The 19,286-nt window shown below is 38.0% G+C and overlaps 3 protein-coding genes across 6 annotated transcripts in view; 2 read left to right on the forward strand and 1 right to left on the reverse strand.

The window, feature by feature from the left end:
- The window catches only part of dock10 (dedicator of cytokinesis 10), a 30,350-nt gene extending 25,266 nt beyond the window's left edge, over positions 1–5,084 (forward strand). The window contains exons 49-57 of one of the 2 annotated variants that reach the window (XM_077722401.1): positions 55–177; positions 261–374; positions 1,640–1,786; positions 1,859–2,069; positions 2,776–2,966; positions 3,043–3,143; positions 3,522–3,660; positions 3,759–3,831; positions 4,314–5,084. In XM_077722401.1, the coding sequence (XP_077578527.1) occupies positions 55–177; positions 261–374; positions 1,640–1,786; positions 1,859–2,069; positions 2,776–2,966; positions 3,043–3,143; positions 3,522–3,660; positions 3,759–3,831; positions 4,314–4,369 (1,155 nt within the window). In that variant the 3' untranslated portion in view covers positions 4,370–5,084. The remainder of the gene's footprint in view (positions 1–54; positions 178–260; positions 375–1,639; positions 1,787–1,858; positions 2,070–2,775; positions 2,967–3,042; positions 3,144–3,521; positions 3,661–3,758; positions 3,832–4,313) is intronic. The other variant, XM_077722402.1, reaches the window with a different exon arrangement.
- A 3,399-nt stretch (positions 5,085–8,483) lies between these two features.
- Positions 8,484–12,138, reverse strand: cep57 (centrosomal protein 57). 3 transcript variants are annotated; one of them, XM_077722824.1, is made up of 10 exons: positions 12,032–12,138; positions 11,698–11,791; positions 11,358–11,534; positions 10,719–10,837; positions 10,506–10,634; positions 10,021–10,191; positions 9,500–9,568; positions 9,197–9,417; positions 8,966–9,110; positions 8,484–8,682 (listed from the first exon to the last, which is right to left on the reverse strand). In XM_077722824.1, exons 1-10 carry the CDS (start codon positions 12,077–12,079, stop codon positions 8,551–8,553), a joined length of 1,305 nt encoding a protein of 434 aa, XP_077578950.1. In that variant the 5' UTR covers positions 12,080–12,138; the 3' UTR covers positions 8,484–8,550. The 3 variants fall into 3 exon arrangements, with proteins under 3 accessions (XP_077578950.1, XP_077578949.1, XP_077578948.1); XM_077722823.1 differs by lacking the exon at positions 12,032–12,138 and having other exon boundaries at positions 9,500–9,565; positions 11,698–11,992; XM_077722822.1 differs by lacking the exon at positions 12,032–12,138 and having other exon boundaries at positions 11,698–11,989.
- Positions 12,139–12,396: 258 nt separating this feature from the next.
- Positions 12,397–19,196, forward strand: mre11a (MRE11 homolog A, double strand break repair nuclease). The gene is made up of 20 exons (XM_077722846.1): positions 12,397–12,492; positions 12,785–12,845; positions 12,928–13,060; positions 13,536–13,696; positions 13,773–13,860; positions 13,996–14,137; positions 14,234–14,348; positions 15,089–15,274; positions 15,344–15,515; positions 16,311–16,391; positions 16,468–16,597; positions 16,715–16,815; positions 16,897–17,067; positions 17,168–17,227; positions 17,287–17,458; positions 18,064–18,153; positions 18,219–18,271; positions 18,350–18,411; positions 18,986–19,073; positions 19,164–19,196. Exons 2-20 carry the CDS (start codon positions 12,826–12,828, stop codon positions 19,194–19,196), a joined length of 2,058 nt encoding a protein of 685 aa, XP_077578972.1. The 5' UTR covers positions 12,397–12,492; positions 12,785–12,825.
- Positions 19,197–19,286: the final 90 nt, after the last annotated feature.

Consider the following 19,286-nt stretch of genomic DNA (forward strand, 5'->3'; position numbering starts at 1 on the left):
TTTTCTCGAGGTCTGATCATGGCCCGTTTTTGACGGACCCTCAATGTGACGCAGGACACTTTGGTGGAACAGCTGGAACTGTGCGTGGACTACTTGTGGAAGTCGGAAAGACACGAGCTCATTGCCGACATCAACAAGCCTGTTATTGTTGTTTTTGAGAAAAGGAGAGACTTTAAGGTATTGGAATAGAATCTCTTGCTTTTCACTATGTCAATATAAGGCTTTTTTGGTTTGTTTTCTTACGCTACTCTTTTTTGCAGAGATTGTCCGAGCTGTACTACGACATCCATCGCTCATACTTGAAGGTGACGGAGGTGGTGAACTCGGAGAAACGCCTATTCGGACGCTACTATCGCGTGGCCTTCTACGGACAGGTGAGCGGTCGACTAATTGCAGCCAGTGGGTGCTCGGACGTTTGGTCGCCGGTCAAATGGTGACAAAGAGTTTACTGTTGAAACCAGCTCTTAAAATTATATTCATGAGAGAGAGAGTTTAATATCTAAGTACTGTTCAATATCTAAGTACTGTTGAAAACAGTAGATATTTAGATATTAAACGCTCATGAATATAATTTTGAGAGCTGGTTTCAACAGTACTTAGATAATAAACAGTACTTATATATTAAATAGTACTTAGATATTAAACAGTACTTAGATATTAAACAGTACTTAGATATTAAACAGTTTAGATATTAAACAGTTTAGATATTAAACAGTACTTGCATATTAAACTGTACTTAGCTATTAAACAGTACTTAGATATTAAACATTACTCACATATTACACAGTACTTAGATATTAAACATTACTCATACAGTACTTATAGAAAAAAATCTACTGTATATACTAGCGTGTCCTGTTAAAAGAGTGGATTGATAAGGGGCTCAAAATAATGAGTGTCCTTAATTTCTATTTTTGCTCTTTTCTTCTTTTTTTTGTTGTTAAAAAAATGTATATTCTTTATCAAGATTGCGGTAAGTGTTCCAAGCTTTTTGTTTGTTGGTTTGGCTAACAAATATGCTCCTCTTCTCTTTCCGTTTCCACTATTAACTCTATGAAACTTACCCTTATAGTAGGTTTGTTAAATAAAAAGCTTGCTGTGCTCCATTTGACTCCCATTTAATCCAAAAATTGATGTTTTTTCAGACTGGAAGTTGCGATCAATAAATCTGATTCACTTTTTGGAACTTAACACTTGGCCACCTTTACATACTGCCAATATAAAAATAAATTATGAAAATGGAACATTTGCTTAGACCTGAAAATATTGACCCCAAAGTCAAAGAAATGCCAGTTTTTCCACAAAAATAAAGAAATAAAAAATGGACATATTTCTTCAATTAATGAACAGAATTATTTCCAATGCACTGCGCAGATCTATGAAATATTAATATTGTGCTTTATATATTCCGATTAAAATATATATATATATATATATTAGAAGCTAGCATAAATTTGGGCTTTTATATTATGGGCTTGCATAACCTGATTTCAGCCAAAAATACTGTTATAAAGATGATTATTGACTGCATGTAAATATGGCCACTGGGTTGTTGTTTTTTTTACCTTAACAGAATAGCAAAATGTTGTATATTGTGCATGTTTTAACATAATCTTTTGGTGTGTGCATTAATTGATAGGGTTTCTTTGAGGAGGAGGAGAGTAAGGAGTTCATCTACAAGGAGCCCAAACTGACCGGTCTGTCGGAAATCTCCCAGAGATTACTCAAACTCTACTCCGACAAATTTGGAGCTGATAATGTCAAAATGATCCAGGATTCCAATCGGGTTAGTCACTTGGATTCTTTGCCACAGCCTGGAAATATCTTCATATTATTATTTTTATTTTTGGGGCCTTAGGTCAATCCCAAAGACTTGGACGCAAAGTTTGCCTACATTCAGGTGACCTACGTCTTGCCTTATTTCGACGAGAAGGAACAGCAGGATAAAAGGACGGACTTTGAACGGCATCACAACATCAAGCGCTTCGTCTTCGAGACGCCTTTTACTCTCTCTGGGAAGAAACATGGTGATGTGGAGGAGCAGTGCAAGAGAAGGACTATTTTGACAAGTAAGACTTTTAATAATATGCATGCACATTATTATTTATCAATAAATATATAAATACATAAGTGTGTTGTTGATATATATGTCTATATATATGTATATACATGTGTATATATATATGTACATATATTTATATATGTGTATATGTATGTATATATGTGTATCTGTATATATGTGTATATGTATGTATATATGTATATATATGTATATATGTGTATATACGTGTATATGTATGTATGTATGTATATATATATGTACATATATTTATATATGTGTATATGTATGTATATATGTGTATCTTTATATATGTGTATATGTATGTATATATGTATATATATATATGTATATATGTGTATATATGTGTATATACGTGTATATGTATGTATGTATGTATATATATATATATATGTATATATGTGTATAAATGTGTATATGTGTGTATATATGTATATATGTGTATATGTATGTATATATGCATATATATGTATGTGTATTAATGTGTATATGTATGTATATATGTATATACATGTATATATGTGTATATATATTAATGTATATCTAAGATCTAATATATAAGATTTAAAATCTATATATAAGTAAAAATATTTGAAAATGTGAATTATTCATGGATCTCTCTCTGTCATAAAGTTCCCCAATTGTATATGAAGCGTGTTTCTTACCCTACGTTATTTTTTTGTATTTTTTTTTAGCAAGTTCTAGCTTCCCGTACCTGAAAAAGCGCATCCAGGTAGTGGAGCAGCAAAGTACAGAAATGAACCCCATCGAAGTGGCCATCGACGAGATGTCCCGCAAAGTGTCTGAGCTCAACCAGCTTTGCAACATGGAGGAAGTGGACATGATCCGACTTCAGCTCAAACTGCAAGGAAGCGTCAGCGCCAAAGTAAGGATCAAATTCTTACACGTATATTGTGCCATTTTCATTTATTTGTACCTAAGACCTCATGTTTTCTCTCCAGGTGAACGCAGGCCCGATGGCTTACGCCAGGGCATTTTTAGAGGAAAAAAATGCCAAGAAGTATCCGGACAACCAGGTTAAACTACTGAAGGAGATCTTTAGGTAAGATTTTGAAAGCAGTACATATGTACTTTGGCCCTTTTATGGGCCTTCTATAGGGAAACTAAACTTAAGTACAGTCTGCTGCTGTATTTAATGAATTGAATGTTTTTATTGTCATTACCATACCTGTCAATTTAAACGTTTATTGATCATTTCAAATTGTGTACACCGTATAGCAACTTTTGTACGGAAAAAAAAAACAATGTTCATAAAAATTATAACAACAACAAACAAGCAGAAAAAATAAATAATAAATACATTTGCATTAAGTCTTGATTAGGTCCTAACAGGTACAAAACAGAAGTTGTCCTTGAGTCTGTTTGTCTTGGCTGTTATGACCCCGACTAAACTTTTCCGGGTTGCCATTCTCCCACGCAGGCAATTTGCAGAAGCGTGCGGCCAGGCATTGGACGTCAACGAGCGTCTGATCAAGGAGGATCAACTGGAGTACCAGGAAGAGATGCGAGCTCACTACAGGGACATGCTGAGCGAACTCTGCGCCATCATGAACGAGCAGGTAGAAGCAAGCGCGTGCCGTCGTGCGACCATTCGCATCAGGCCATTTTATCATCATCATCGTCGCTGTATTTGTGCTTCTCATTTCCGGACTGGCAGCTGCAAAAATGTGCTCTCGCCTCCAACGCCACTTCTCTCTCTAACAGCTCTCTTTCCACTCTTTCTAAGACGGGTATGTTATCACACTCGGGTATGTTATCACACTTAGTATACGTTATGACACTCGGGTATGTTATCACGCTCGGGTACGTTATGATACTCGGGTATGTTATCACACTGGTACGTTATGACACTGGAGTATGTTATCACATTCTGGTACGTTATCACACTCGGTTATGTTATCACACTCGGTTACGTTATCACACTCGGGTATGTTAACACACTCTGGTACACTGGTACGTTATGACACTCGGGTACGTTATCACACTCGGGTATGTTATCACACTCTGGTACGTTATGACACTGGGGTACGTTATCACACTCGGGTACGTTATGACACTGGGGTATGTTATCACGCTCTCCACATTCCATCCCCTTTTCACTGGCATTTTTTCGGAGGGAGTGCGGGGCTTGAAGTATAGCGTTTGTAAAACTGAAGCCTCAAATGCGTAACATCTTTAAAATCCATCTTTTCAATTCTTCTTCTCTGCCCAGATTCCTCATTCAAGGCAGCCGGGAACGGAGCGCCACAGCGGCTTCTAAACGGCTAAACCACCCGACAAGAAGTCGACGCCCCCTCCCCAAAGGAAGAGAAACCCCGTGCTGGTCAGTGGAACAAGAAATGTGTAGACCGTACTCGTGCTAGTCTGTGGTCCCGTCGTTGAAACGTCGGTAGGTTGGTTTGTTTTGGTTCTAGCGAGAAAAAAGGCAAGCAAAAAACACGTCACTTAAACGCAAAATACACACACCCGCGCCTTCAAAACTCCCTCGGCCTTCAACCTTTAGATCCAGTGACCTTACCGAGCTGGAGGTGTGTTCAACTTTTATTTTTCAACGTTTTGGAGCATGATTTTCAGCACCCACCAAAATAAATGGACGCCAAATGTTGTTTTTTAGAAGCTGAGCACACTTCCACTCTATGTTTGAATGTAGAGCCGCTACGCAGTGCTAATTTATACCCCTGGCTAACATTTCCCTAAATATTAGCACCCCCATTTTCAAGCAGAACCGACCCCTCCCTCACCCAAAAAAAACAACAACAAAAAAACAAGAAAGTTATGTTTTGTACCATTTTTAAAGGCATTGTTACTGTTATTATTTCCTGTTTTGAATTGTATATAAGAAATATTAATATTTAAAACATTTGAAATGTTCTCTTTTTTAAGAAAATATGCCTATAAATATTTGTTTAGCTGGCTTAAAAAGAAAACTAAAGTTTTATGTAAAACATTTCAATAAAATTTTGTTAATGTTGGAAAAAGTCAACATGCTGTTTTGGCATTGATTTTAATGTTTCATATTTTTTGCTGATCAATGTGACCTAACTTTAATCCTTTAAAACAGGTCATTTTACCAATATGGGTTTCTGTTCCAGAACTAAATACTATAAAATGTGAAAATCTACGACATGAGGTGAGCCTTAAATTCAATTTCCAAAAAACATCATTATTATGTGCATTTCAGTATAAAGAATTTCATTTCTTTTGCATTTAAACATTGTTTTCTGACTTAATTCACAATTTTATACTTAAATATTTTAAGCCTGGCCTTTGCACTCAGTAAATACTATATTATGTTATATTAGGTTGTTAAATTTGATCCAATATGAATCTATAAAAAAATGGAAGCAACGTTATTTTTTATTTTGATACCTTTATTTTTAAACATATGGTTCGTACATTACCTTTAGTATGCTTATTAGGCACTTATGCACAGTTAAAAAACAACAACTTTAAAAAACTGTGTTGTGTTTGCCAGAAATTACCTTAAAATTGCAAAACGGTAAATTATTTACTGTCATATTAACAACAAAGCAGCATAACTTTTTTTTAAACATTTTTACAGCGTATTATTTCTCCTATTGTGCATTATCACTGCTGCAGTCAAGCCTGCTCACTACTGAGCTAATGTTAGCCTAGCTATTATTATTTTTTGCACTTTAACCTGCTTTTTTGTGCACGCTAAAATTCTTACAAGCACAGTATTTGACCAATATTTTTACCAAACATTTTTAATGTCATGTATAATAATGCATATTGTACAGTACCATGAGAATTTAATATCCCTCTTTTGAATTCAGAACCACAAAGCCTTGTCTAAGCACACAAGTCCGACCCCTACGTTGTTTTCCAGAAACTAGACCCGGCCGGGTGCTAATGAATAAAACATCCTCCCCACGAGTTCCTCGGCGACAGATCTGCCGCATAGTCTTTGGCGCAATTTCCATATCGAGATTGTCCACATGTGACTGAAGGGTTAGTCACCATGCTCAATGCCAGGCAACACCGTGAACCCGAGGCCATGGTCCTGAACAACTGGTATCCAAAACCTCCCGCTCTCTTCGGGAAGCCTTGGTTTTGGCAGCGCAATAGCAGCGACCTGGAAGGCACCCGCGGCCTAGCCCGGGTCATTCTGGAGATGCGAGAGGAAATCCGCAAGCTGGAGGCTCACGAGAGAATGATGCCAAAGGATGGAGGGACGGTATCGGACCCGGAGCCACCAAGGAGCGAAATTTTCGGGGAGGATGAGCGCCAAAAGCTGTGGGGGATTCTCAGGAAGAATGCTTCTGCTCCGATTTTAAAGGGTCAATTCGACCAATCGAAAGGTATCTCTCCACATTTTTATTTATTTATTTACTTCTTAATACAATCGTTTTGACTTGACTTTGTACTTTATACTTTTTACTTTATGAGTGATGAGTATGTTAATACTTTAGTCCTTTTTTTCTGTTAATTTTTCATATGTACTGTTAACGGATGCACTTTTTTATATGTATCCTATCTTGTGCTGACCCGGCCCATCTGCCATAGAAAGAAGCCATATTTTTTTAAGGCACTGCTTATCTACAGTAAATATTATATATTTATATATAGATGTCATGTTGAAATGTTCCAGACAACATGGTCATGACGGTGCGAAGGTACCCCATGAAGTCCAACCCACCCGAGGCGCCACCAAACCAACAAGTGGCTCACTTTGGGGGACGACTAAGCCACTTTGGATGGGGACGTATACAGGAGGTGGTCCGGAGTCCGAACCATCAACTGGATCCTTCTGCCACCAGTAATGTGGTCCTGGTCAATAGCCAAAAGTCCATTCAGGAATATTTCTACAAGACTAGGTAAGGTGTTCATTCTTGTTGATATATTTAAAAATATATATTATTACATTTGGTTTGTACCTTACATTTTCTATAAAGACGACAGAGCGCCTTATATGTGGATCAATTTTGGTCCACTGTATCATTTTGTGTGGTCCAGGAAAGTAAATCATGAGTGCTGACTTTCTGTTTTAGGATCAAATTCAAATGAAGAGTATAGATGTATATTATATTTCCTGATTATTCCCCTTTTAAATCAATAATTGTCATTTTTTTAATCCGTTTTTTCTGTGTTTTTAGTTCAAAAATCATTGTGTAAAATCTAAAAATATATTTTAAAACGCTAAAATAAACATTGTTTTAAATCTATTCAAAAACTGAATACTCAGGGCTTTTAATCCAGTTCTTTTAATCCATTTATTAAAAAAAAAAAGTCTAAATATTATATCTAAAATGGTCCACGTGAAATCAAGTTGACGTTAAAGCGACCCACCAACAAACCAGAGTCTGACACCCTTGTTTTAATGCCTTTTGTGCCTTTTTTTTGTCCTAGGAGACCCAAAGTTAAAACAGTCAGCTTCCTTCTGCCGGTGGAGGACATTTACACCAACAAACCCGTCCTGACCGAATCTCACCAAGTCCTCATCGGCTCTCCGCCACTGAAGTCAGGTGCCCACCCGGACACGTGAAGACAACAACAACAAAAAAAGCAACAAAAAAAAAGGTTCTAGTCTTTTCTATTGAGTCACCACCTCACCCTTTTTTCCTTTGGCCCCACAAACGGGTTCGATTGCACAGATTTGCCACGAGACACCCGCACGCTAGATTATATGTCTCTGGTCGTCAAGGTTACGGTATTAAACCTCCAGGTTGTTTTTTTCTTTTGAATGAAAAGCACTTTAGGTCAATGACTGATTGATTATTCATTCACCCTGAAATAAGACGCTCCACGTGTGACCCCGTTTGTCAAACGTCGCCCTAAAAAAACATGTTCAGAGAAAGCCAAACAATTTAACTGTAGTAAATATTATACTATTAAGTTACACCCAGAATTTTTCCCATCCAGAGTTTACATTTAAATATGTATTAATAGTGATTAATATACTTTTTTGTTTTGACAATAAAAAGCTGATCCAAATACAGTTAAATAATGCAAAAATTTAAAATACCCACTTATTAATTCTACAAAAATAAATGACTAAAATAGATTTCATAACTAGGTTTTTTTGTATTAACAATAATTGATGTTTCATTAAGTGTTAATGTTTTGCATTAATTGGACTGCTAAAAACTATTTGTCAGTATTCTAATTAATTGAAATGTAAAATGTATCCAACTTGACCTTTTTAATGTGAAAAATAAAGCAAAAATAATTCTCAGTCAGAAAACATTTCATAGATTTAATAAGAAAAAAAAAAAAAAAATGACATCAATCCACACAGAAACAATTTCGGCACACAATAGAAACGTTCCAACACCATTTTTTAATCTAAAAATATTGAAAAATACAGTATTTGAGTGCAGATTACAGTATACAAGTTGAGGTAAGCACCATAGCAGATATGACCCCATCCCTTTAAAAAGCCACGCCTCCAATTTGTAAGGTTATGTAGTTAAATTGAATTTTTCACATCAGGTCCTTAAAGACGTCTGCAAGGCTTTCATGTCCTTGAGCAACTTGAGATTACGTTTACTTTTCTCTCCCGGTTTGGCTTCCTTGACTTTGCCTTGATATCTGCTTGCCTCCTTTCTTACTTTTTTCATCTACGGACAAAAAAAGTATAAATAATTACCTTAAATCAAAGGGTCAGGAACATTTTATAACAAAGAGAGCTAAAAACAATTAATATTTTGTAATGTTACTTCTTGAAAGCCAATAATAACATATTTAAGTGATTTTTTTGTCGTTTCACCACTTTTAAACCACAATAAGTCTCTGTATCCTTTTGAAAACATTATGCCTTTGCTAATAAATCATTTCCAATCATATCATGCATGCAGACGCATAATAAAAAACACAAAATTATGCAAAAAGCAAGTTTCCCACCTGTAATTTGTGCTTGTAAAGTTTAGCGATCTGTTCGCCTTTGCGCTCTATTTTGAGAAGTAGCGCCTCCCGCTGGCGTTCCAGCTGTTTTCTCTCCCGAAGAGGAACGTGGCGCTCCAGTTGACGAATCAGCTCGTCCTGTTCTCTGTCAAAAAAAGGCATAAATATGATATGAAATTACATTTAAATACAAATCTATCAAGTCAATTGAAATCTCAACCAGGCACTCACAAACTCATCACCCTCAGTTCATCCCGCAGCATCTGTAGAAGTTCCGTTAATTCCCCGCCGTTGGAGGAGGTGGCGGAGGAGGATGTGTCGGAAGAACGGCGGTTTTTCGTGTGTGAGTGTACGCCGAGGACCCGGTTGTTGCACAGTTCAGGTTGGTGGTGCTTTAAGAGGGATAAAACCGATTGGACGTTGGCTCGGACTGAGTGGCTGCCCCCTACTGACTGGAACAATTGAAGACATGGTTGGAATTACAACAACAACGATAAAAAGTAGACGGAAATTGTTGTTGGAGTTGGTGACTACCGTGCCAGCTACAAAAGGGACGTCTCGGAGGTTTAGTCTGTAGTGAGGTTCAAAGCAGGAAGGCCGCTTCTAGGAAAAAATACATGAATAAAAATATTCAAGATGCTAGGAAATAGTCCATGGTTCAAAACATTAAAAAAAGGACTACAGCAATGTAGTTTTTAAGATTCTAGCATGCCACTTTTTCTACCCTAAAATAATTCTTGTTGTGACATCACAACCAGAATAAAAGACATGCAAGATGCTATGAAATAGTCCAGAAGATTTTTTAGTGCCTGAAGTCCAAGCAACTGTTAAAAGGGTAATTATTTAGTATTAATGACTATTTTCTATAAATAATCTATAAATAATGCTATTATTTGAAAGTCACTAACTGGACTATTTTAAAGCAACTTCAGTTCACAATTTTTGAATGGAATGCTTTTGTCATCATTATTTACTAGTATAACTAGCCTAAAAGTTAAATTTTTCTATTGAAATCAACCATCAATGGCGGCCGGCTGTGTAGACTTTTTCCTCACCGCCTTCAGGAGGCCCTTCCGTTCTCTGGGGTGGGTAGTGCTCCTCTGTGGAAGATAGCCCGGCCGCAGGAAGATTCCATTGACGTCCAAGCCTGACTGCAGCTTATCCTGGACCAGTTTCCTCTGGTGCTCCTCTTCCTGCAGTTTTTGCTCCAGCTGGTGAATCTTCACCTGATATCAATTGGTTGTTGAATATAATATCCCAAGGCCAAATGAACTACACAATGTGGCCAGCAACAAAAGGTAAGTTTGATACTCTAGAACACAGGTGTTAAAGTGGCGGCCCGGGGGCCAAATTTGGCCCTCCACATCATTTTGTGTGGCCCGGGAAAGTAAATCTTGAGTGCTGACTTTCTGTTTTAGGATCAAATTCAAATGAAAAGTATAGATGTATATAAAATGTCCTGATTTTCCCCCTTTTAAATGAATAATTGTCATTTTTAAATCCATTTTTATACACATTACAATATTTCTTTTCTCCATACCTCAGCTTGGGCTTGGGTGCGTGTAAGTCTGAGATATTCCTGCTCCAGCTGCAACATTTTCTTCAGGTGGGCGTGTGCGGATGCTGTGTCCTCTCGCACCTGCGAAGATTTGGACACTCCCATCGTCACCTGAACAGAAACCAGGGAAAAAACAACAAAAACAATGAAAAGACAGCAGCCAAAAAATGGTAGATGTTGAATCGTGTGACTGACTTGATGCTTGAGATGACTTTTCTCCCCTCGGGCATTGCGCAACAGCGTCCTCATGTGATCTAGTTGACGTTCGAGATTGGCGCAGCGAGATTCCGCAGAGGTCAGTTGGGTCATTACAGCTGTAAAAAAGGATAAAAAAATTAGTGATTTTGACATTTTTATTTGTTTACTTTGCAGGATTTGCTGTATTGAGTTTTTCCAGATCATATGTGTAAAGTAAATCCTAGACATGAATATATGTGACCGGACTTTTGGTCGCCGGTGTTTTGGTCCCCAGTCTTTTGGTCCCCGGGCTTTTGGTGCCCGGGCTTTTGGTCCCCGGGCTTTTGGTCCCCGGGCTTTTGGTCCCCGGGCTTTTGGTCTCCGGGCTTTTGGTCCCCGGACTTTTGATCCCCGGTCAAATAGTGATAGAGTTTGCAAATGTAATATTTTTATATATTTTCAAAATTATATTCATGGGAGAGTTAAATATCTAAGAGAGGAGTTTAATATCTAAGTACTGTTTAATATCTAAGTACTGTTTAATATCTAAGTGCTGTTTAAAATCTAAGTACTGTTTAATATCCAAGTACTGTTTAATATTTAAGTACTTTTTCTTTCCAAAACCAACACATACTGATATTCTCTGATCAATGTCACCTTTGTTGCAGCTGGAAAGATCATCCTTTGCTCTCCCTTTATCCGTCTGGCTGGTGGAGTTCCTCTGGATGACCTCAACGCCAACAGTGCGCTGGGCATCTCTCCTTTCGGCACGTTTATTCTCCAGTTCCAACCTCCTGATTTTCTCCTGCAGATGTCCTAAAGCCGACAGGATAGCTACATAGACGAGAGAAGTCAGAGGAATGGATGGATGAAGTCAACATACGTGTGGGTGAGATAAGTTAGCAGTGTGGAATCAAGTTGCAGTAACCATGGAGTCCTTGAACACACCACAATGGGAATGAAGTGGTGCAAAAATACTACAAAAATGGATGTTAACCTGCACTGTTGGTTTCTGGGTAGCCTTTGCTTGGTGATGGAGGTCGATAGGGGTCGTAGGGGTCACTTGGTGGAAAGATCCGTGCAGGATATTCCTTATAGAAGGGCAATAATAATATTTTGTCACCTGCAGCTTCATTAGGAATTGCATGCAACTCCTGCAATTGTGATATCACAATAGTCATTACATGCAATGTAGAGGATTATGTTATGCAAAAGAACAACTTATTTACAATGAAAAAGTTGCAAATGTTTAATTGGAAATGCAATTTGTAGCTCTGCAGCAGCTAAAATCTAAAATGTAGATATAGAGCAAGCATATTAAGACAAGTTACCTTTTGCAAGGGCTCCATAACAACAGTGGGTGTTTTGGCTGTCGCCATTGAAATCTGTTTGCTAAAAAAAGGCAAGTAAAATCCGAAGCAATAAATCAAATCAAGAAAAACACTATTCGTCGATCTTAAACATATTTTGTATTGTGGAGACTGAAAACAAAAAGGGAAACGCACTAACCGATTACTTGAAAACAAAACAGGGTATCATTGTTTTATTTACAAGTACATCTGCAAAGGCGGTGCAAACGAATATTCCTTCGTTTTCACAAGAGCGGTTTGTCTGTTGAATAAAACAAACGCATTTTTGTTGTTAATAGGAAGTGTAGTTTTTCTCCCACTGGGCAGCCTGTTGTCAAACAGTATTTTGTGGAAATTAAACTACATTTCCCATGAACAACGGGAGCGAAGGCGTGGACAGGGAAGAGTTTGCAAGACTCGCCGGGAGTTTTAGAGCATGTCTGGTAGGTGACTTTCTATCATTGTGTGTATTTCATGAAATTAACCGCCTTTGGATCATTTGATCGAATGTTTAGCACATTAAATAGAAAGAATAGATACGTTTTCAATTCTGATCGTCCTTGTTTGTCGATAAACGACAAAGATCTAATGGATCGTTCAGTTTTTGTCACAATCTTGGATGCGTTAATTCAAGCCCATCAGAAATACAATACAATGTGTTTTGACGGGGAGATCTTGACATCAATGGCAGCAAATGTTGCCAAATGTCCTAAATCGAATCTTCTTTTTACACAGCAGTCCTCCATCACATTTGAACTGATCATTTGGACATTAGAATGGCTTCAAACAATGCACTGTAAGTCAGATCTAAACATTTCTTCCCAAATGTCAATGCAATCCATTGCATCATTCCACTCCAATAACTTATTCCTCATCAGGGATGACGAGGACACCTTCAAGATCCTCATTGCTACAGATATCCACCTGGGATACCTGGAGAAGGAGGCCATCCGCGGTAGCGACTCCTACAACACTTTTGACGAAATCCTTCAATATGCCAAGACATATCAGGTATCTGCATATACCAGGGGTGGGCAAACTTTTGGAGCCGGGGGGCCACATTGACTTTAAAAATCTGACAGATGAGCCGGGTCAGGACAAGATATGATACATATAAAAAAGTGCATCCGTTAACAGTACATATGAAACATAAACAGAAAAAAAGGACTCGAGTATTAAGATACTCATCACTCATCATTAAAGTAAAAAGTATAAAGTACAAAGTCAAGTCAAAAGGAATGTATTAAGAGGGTCGGGCCGGATTAAAAAGCCTAGTGGGCCAGATGTGGCCCACGGGCCGTAGTTTGCCTGGCATATACCATATTCATTCGATCATGTGTGTTCTACATTAACCGCAAGGGATTACTGTATACAATGATATTAGTATTGATAATGAGTGCCTGTAATGATAAGAAATATACTCCTATACCATTCAGAATTATGTCTTGTTTCTCAATGTATGTATTTGGCTGACTTCTGGATCCAGGTGGATTTCATCCTACTGGGTGGCGATCTATTCCACGAGAACAAGCCGACACGCCGATGCCTCCACACGTGCACCAGCATGCTCCGAAAATACTGCATGGGAGACTCACCTATACAATTTAACATTATCAGTGACCAGGCGGTTCATTTTAACACCACACAGTAAGTTCCTCTTGCTTTTTACGTCTGCCCAGCCCACATTTCACTACATAATGTTTTCCCTATTTTGTGTATTCAGGTTTCCCTGGGTTAATTATCAGGATGAAAACCTAAACATCTCCATTCCGGTGTTTAGCATCCATGGTAACCATGACGACCCAACTGGGGTGAGTCTCTGATGTCATTCGATTAAATCAGGGGTAGGGAACTTATGGCTCGGGAGCCATATGTGGCTCTTTTGATGGGTGTGTGAGCACACTCATTCATCTTAACATTTTTTTATTTTATTTTTTTATTTTAAGGCTGAAGGTTTATGTGCTTTGGATCTACTCAGCGCATCTGGTCTCCTCAACCATTTTGGTCACTCTCAATCCGTAGAGAAGATTGAAATCAGCCCCATTCTTTTTCATAAAGGCAGCAGCAAGTTGGCGCTATATGGACTTGGTATGTATAATTCAACAATTATTAATAATTGCCATGACATCATTCTATTTGAACTGAATAAGATCAATGTGGATGTTTTTTATTTTCATTTTTTAGGGTCTATTCCAGATGAACGTCTATACAGGATGTTTGTCAATAATAAGGTGACAATGTTGCGGCCTAAAGAAGACCAAGATGAGTGGTTTAACCTGTTTGCCATTCACCAGAACAGGTATGAAACACTTTGTTAGATCTGGGCGGTTTGGGCTACTAAGAATAATGATTCTGAAAAATATTTTTGCACATTTGTACTCCCTCCTGCGTCTTAAATGAAACAATGTCATAGAAAAGTCGGTGAAAGGTTAAAAGAAGTTTTAAAAAAATGTTCAATGTTGAAGAAAGGTAACAGAAGTGCAAAATTAGGTGGGTTTTTTTGTGTGTTTCCCCTATTTTGTGTTATCAGCCCTCAAATGCAAAGTAATAAATAGGGTAGAATAAATCAATAGTCCATGGCTGTCAAACTCATTCAAAAGTTGAATTGATTACGATCAAAAAAAAAAAAAAACACGTATTATTTCATAATAAGGGCTTTAAAAAAGACCAACATAGAATAAAAAATAATCTTATATATAATCAGTTCTCAACTGCAATCAAATATTTTATCCTTAATTCATTTATAACCTGTGGAAAATATAAGTCAATTGGAGGACTTTTGTGTGGCTATTATAAGGCTATAGATATGTCCTCTTATGTAAATTATGATCAAATCTGAATAAAAAAAAAAATATATATATATTTTGCAAAGATAACAATTCTTTACAACACACCAACCTTTTAAAGATTATCAATCTTCTACTAGCTTCATTTTTAACTCCTCATATGCCAGTATTTTGATTTTTTTGGATGGTGGCAGTCATTGTATGTTATGCCTACTCATTCATTCTAGTCCTAATATCTCTGCTTTACATCCAGGAGCAAACACGGCCCCACCAACTACATCCCCGAACAATTCCTGCACGAATTTCTCGACCTGGTGGTGTGGGGACACGAACACGAGTGCCTGATCGCCCCCAGCAAAAACGAACAGCAGCTTTTCTACGTAACGCAGCCCGGAAGCTCCGTAGCTACTTCGCTATCTCCCGGAGAAGCCACCAAGAAGTAAGTAAGACCACCCCCCTCGGGATGGAATATGCAGGGCCCTTTATAGCCACAGTTTTTTCTGTCTAGACACATCGGGTTGTTGAGAGTAAAAGGTCGTAAGATGAACCTGCAGAAGATCCCCCTGAAGACGGTCCGTCAGTTCTTCATCCAAGACGTGGTGCTGGCTGATTACGAAGACGCCTTCACTGTGGATACGCCCAATGTGGTTAACAAGGTGGAGAACCTCTGCCATGCCAAGGTATTCGCTTTTGTTCTTGGAATGGCTTTTTATGCTCATTTGTGTCTTGAAAAAAGAAAGAAAAAACGTCAATTTAGTTCCAGCGACCTCACACACACACACACACACACACACACACAGAAAATTTAGTAACGAGTGCAAAAATAGGAATTCAATTCAAAATTGTCATCATTCCTCAAAGAACTCTTTTTATTTTATTTTTTTAATCTACCTGTCAATGACATTTCAAGCTGTATTGACCAATAATTATTAATGCATTTATAAGGTCATATAGTGTTATTAAAAGCTAAATTAATTTAAATGTTTAAATGAATAAATACAAAAATGCACTCTTTTATCATATTGCAGTTCAAAGAAAACTACACTAATGACAATTAGAAATCTCATGATGGTTTATTTTCTTATATACTTAATAATTATTCATTATGTATACATTTATAAGGAAAGTGTTATTAAAAAATACATTTTTAAATGAATAAAAACAAAAGTGCACTCTTATCATATTGCACTTTAAATAAATATACACTAATGACAATTAGAAATCTCATCATGGTTTATTTTCAGTATATTCGTTTACAACTATTAATTAGTACTAATTATAAATAAATAGTGTCATTAAATACATAAAATACATTTTTAAATGAATAAAGCACACTGTGGGAACGGCCCAAGTAAAGCTATTTCCCTTCTTTGTGATATTGAACTAATTGCATCCCAATATAGGGTAAATTAACCCCAAAAACTATGCTGGTTGAGTACTGTTGTATTTCCTTGACCTTTTCTGATCCTTGGCAGGTCAACGAAATGCTAGAAGAGGCCGAGAGGCAACGACTGGGATGTCCGCTCACCCCCGAGAAGCCCCTCATTCGTCTCAGGGTTCGACCGAGCCGCCTCAAACGCTGGCATCCCATAATATTCCTGTCAAAAAGCTCACTTTCCGTCCCCTCTCTAGGTGGACTACTCGGGTGGTTTTGAGACCTTCAACACTTCCCGCTTCAGTCAGAAATATGTGGACCGCGTGGCTAATCCCAAAGACCTGATTCACTTCCTCCGGTCCCGAGAGAAGAAGGAACAAGTCAAAGGTCAACCCGAAATATGATAGTAATACTTTTTGGGGCAATTTCCTTCTCGTCAAAGGTTAAAAATAAATCATAAACGACCTTGAGCCTTAAATTTGATCCCTTTTTATTTTTTTTTAGATGAAATCAACGTTGACTACAGTAAAGTCCGAAAAACGACAACAGCCGAGGGCCTGAAAATGGAGGACTTGGTGAAGAATTACTTGGAAACGACCGAGCAGGTGCGACTCACGCCACATGGCGCTCATCCGCAATGGCGTTTCCTTTTTCCCAACGTTTTTTGGCTCCGCCTCCTCCTACAGAAAGTGCAGCTTTCTCTCCTGACTCAGCGTAGCATCGGCAAAGCCATTCAAGAGTTCGTATACAAAGACGAGAAAGACGCCATCGAGGAGCTGGTTTCCTATCAATTGGAGAAGACGCAGCTCCACCTGCAGGACCGGAGTGTCATCACCGAGCAACAGATTGACACGGAGGTTCGGGAAAGGGGGTGGGGCTAGGTCTGGGAAGGGGCGGGGCTCGATCCGGCAGTCCATCAACGAATGAACGCTCAAAAATTTGTTGTTTTGTGTTTAGATCCAGCAATTCCGAGACTCCAAAAAGAACACCACAGAAGAAGAAAATGACATCCAAGAGGTTTGTGAGGGCAACCGAGATGTTTTTGTGCATATTTTTACGTATTTTTTCTGTTTTAGGTGATGAACCGAGCCAAAGCAAACCGTTTGGAGCGTGGCGAGACCTCCATGGACATCGACACGTTGGACCCGCCGAGTGACTTGGATTCGGAGGAGGAAGCGCCACCGACCAAGGGAAGAGGACGAGGAAGAGGACGAGGGGGAGTGGCCAGGGGGCGGGGCCGTGGGAGAGGTAAGTCTTCAGCCGGTTTGGTCATCTAGCAGTGGCGTAAAATTTATCTTTATCGTAGGCGGGCTACATTGTAAGGACAGTTAAATTTATCTTTAAATATAATGATAATTCAACCACTCATCATTTAGCAAATTATTTGGTCTGATTTAAGATACTTTGTTGACTTTAAACATGTCTAAATCCTCATTTGAGTCACGTATATCAATTAATCTCTTAAAAATAATATTTATTTGAATTTTTTAATGAAAAAAATATTTCTGTTTTTTTCCAGTCAGTGGAGTAGCTTTGGCCACTCTTTGTTTTTGGTGTTTTACAGCCCCTCTATCTTTTTTAAATGACATTTTAATATTTCTTAATACATTCCTTTTGACTTTACTTTGTACTTTATATTTGTCACTTTAATGATGAGTGATGAGTATGTTAATACTTTAGTCCTTTTTTTTCTGTTTATGTTTCATATGTACTGTTAACAGATGCACTTTTTTATTTGTATCATATCTTGTGCTCACCCAGCCCATCTGTCAATTTTTTTAATTCAATGTGGCCCCCACCCGGGCCCAAAAGTTTGCACACCCCGATTCTAATATGATAATTTCTTGATCCAGGTGTCACTACAGCTTCAGAGCCAAAAACTTCGTCACGAGGCGCTCCCAAGAAATCACCCGTCACCAGCCGAAACAGAAGCATCGTGCAAGGTGTGTCCAAGTATTGGTCAACAACGGGTGGCTTTCGATTAACCGCCACCCACTTTATCTTTTAGCACTTCAAGCACCGCCTCAAAGATCTTCTCGGGCACCGCCGGCCCAAGAACAAGTAAAGTAGACCTTTTAAATTCTGACTCCGTCACTACCTTTCTCCATCTGAGCCTATTCCCCTCTTTCACTTCTTCAGCTGACCATTGACGACTCGGACGAAGACACTCCGCCGGTTATCAAGGCTCCGCCCTCTTCCAAGTACGTTCACCAACATTGACAGCTAAAATGTACCTTAAAATACGATTGGAATTCCAGTAATATAGGGCATCAAAAGTAGTTTTAAATATAGAGAAAAGTATGTAGTGTTAATAGTCAAATATAGAGAAAAGTACAGTTAAAAAGGAACAATAATTGTAATTTTTTAATCAATTTTTATGTTTTTAGTTCAAAAATTATTTTGTAAAATTGAAAAATATATTTAAAAGATTGTTAAAATAAACATTGTTTTAGATTAAAAAAACTGAATATTCAGGGCTTTTAATACACTTCTTTTCTATTTATATAAAAAAAATCTAAATATTATATCTAAAATGATCCGACCCACTGAAAATCGAGTTGATATTAAGAGTCTGACACCCTTCAAATAAATAATAGTAATGAAATAATTCCAATTTAAAATACATGTTTTTGTTAATAGTTATTTCTTGTTTGAAAAATATTTCAACTTTGTTTTCATGTCACACTTTCTCATTTTTAACTGTTAAACGCTCCTTCCATTTCAAAGCACATTTCCATAATACTTGACTTCGTTTTTTTTACTGGATCTCCTCAGAATGGCATCCTCATCCTCACGGCAGAGTTCTCAGAGTCAAAGCCAGAGTCAAAGCCAAACGGGCAGAGGAGTATTTTTTGACGATGAGGTAACACCATGCTGCTTCACATACATTTAATCCCGCCTTCATTTTTCTAGTTTTCCCACAATCCTTTTCTGTGTATTTTCCTCAACCCAGGAGGATCCCTTCAGGCCCCCCACTCGGCGTTGAGCCCGATAACCACAACCACCAAAACTCCCCCCAAAAAAACTCAAATGCTGCTATTTTGTTCAACGCTGCATGTCAAGGTTTTCTACCAAA

Source organism: Stigmatopora nigra, chromosome 8 (genome assembly GCF_051989575.1).
Source record: "Stigmatopora nigra isolate UIUO_SnigA chromosome 8, RoL_Snig_1.1, whole genome shotgun sequence".
Taxonomy (NCBI): domain Eukaryota; kingdom Metazoa; phylum Chordata; class Actinopteri; order Syngnathiformes; family Syngnathidae; genus Stigmatopora; species Stigmatopora nigra.

Coding starts and splice junctions, on each gene's coding strand:
- cep57 (XM_077722822.1), bottom strand. CDS start 11,881: ATGACTATTGTGATATCACAATTGCAGGAGTTGCATGCAATTCCTAAT. Junction 9,111..9,196: donor GAACTGAGGGTGATGAGTTT/GTGAGTGCCTGG, acceptor TTTTTTTGACAG/AGAACAGGACGAGCTGATTC. Junction 8,683..8,965: donor TTTACAAGCACAAATTACAG/GTGGGAAACTTG, acceptor TTTTGTCCGTAG/ATGAAAAAAGTAAGAAAGGA.
- mre11a (XM_077722846.1), top strand. CDS start 12,826: ATGGCTTCAAACAATGCACT. Junction 16,816..16,896: donor ACTTGGAAACGACCGAGCAG/GTGCGACTCACG, acceptor CTCCTCCTACAG/AAAGTGCAGCTTTCTCTCCT. Junction 18,154..18,218: donor AAACAGAAGCATCGTGCAAG/GTGTGTCCAAGT, acceptor TTTATCTTTTAG/CACTTCAAGCACCGCCTCAA.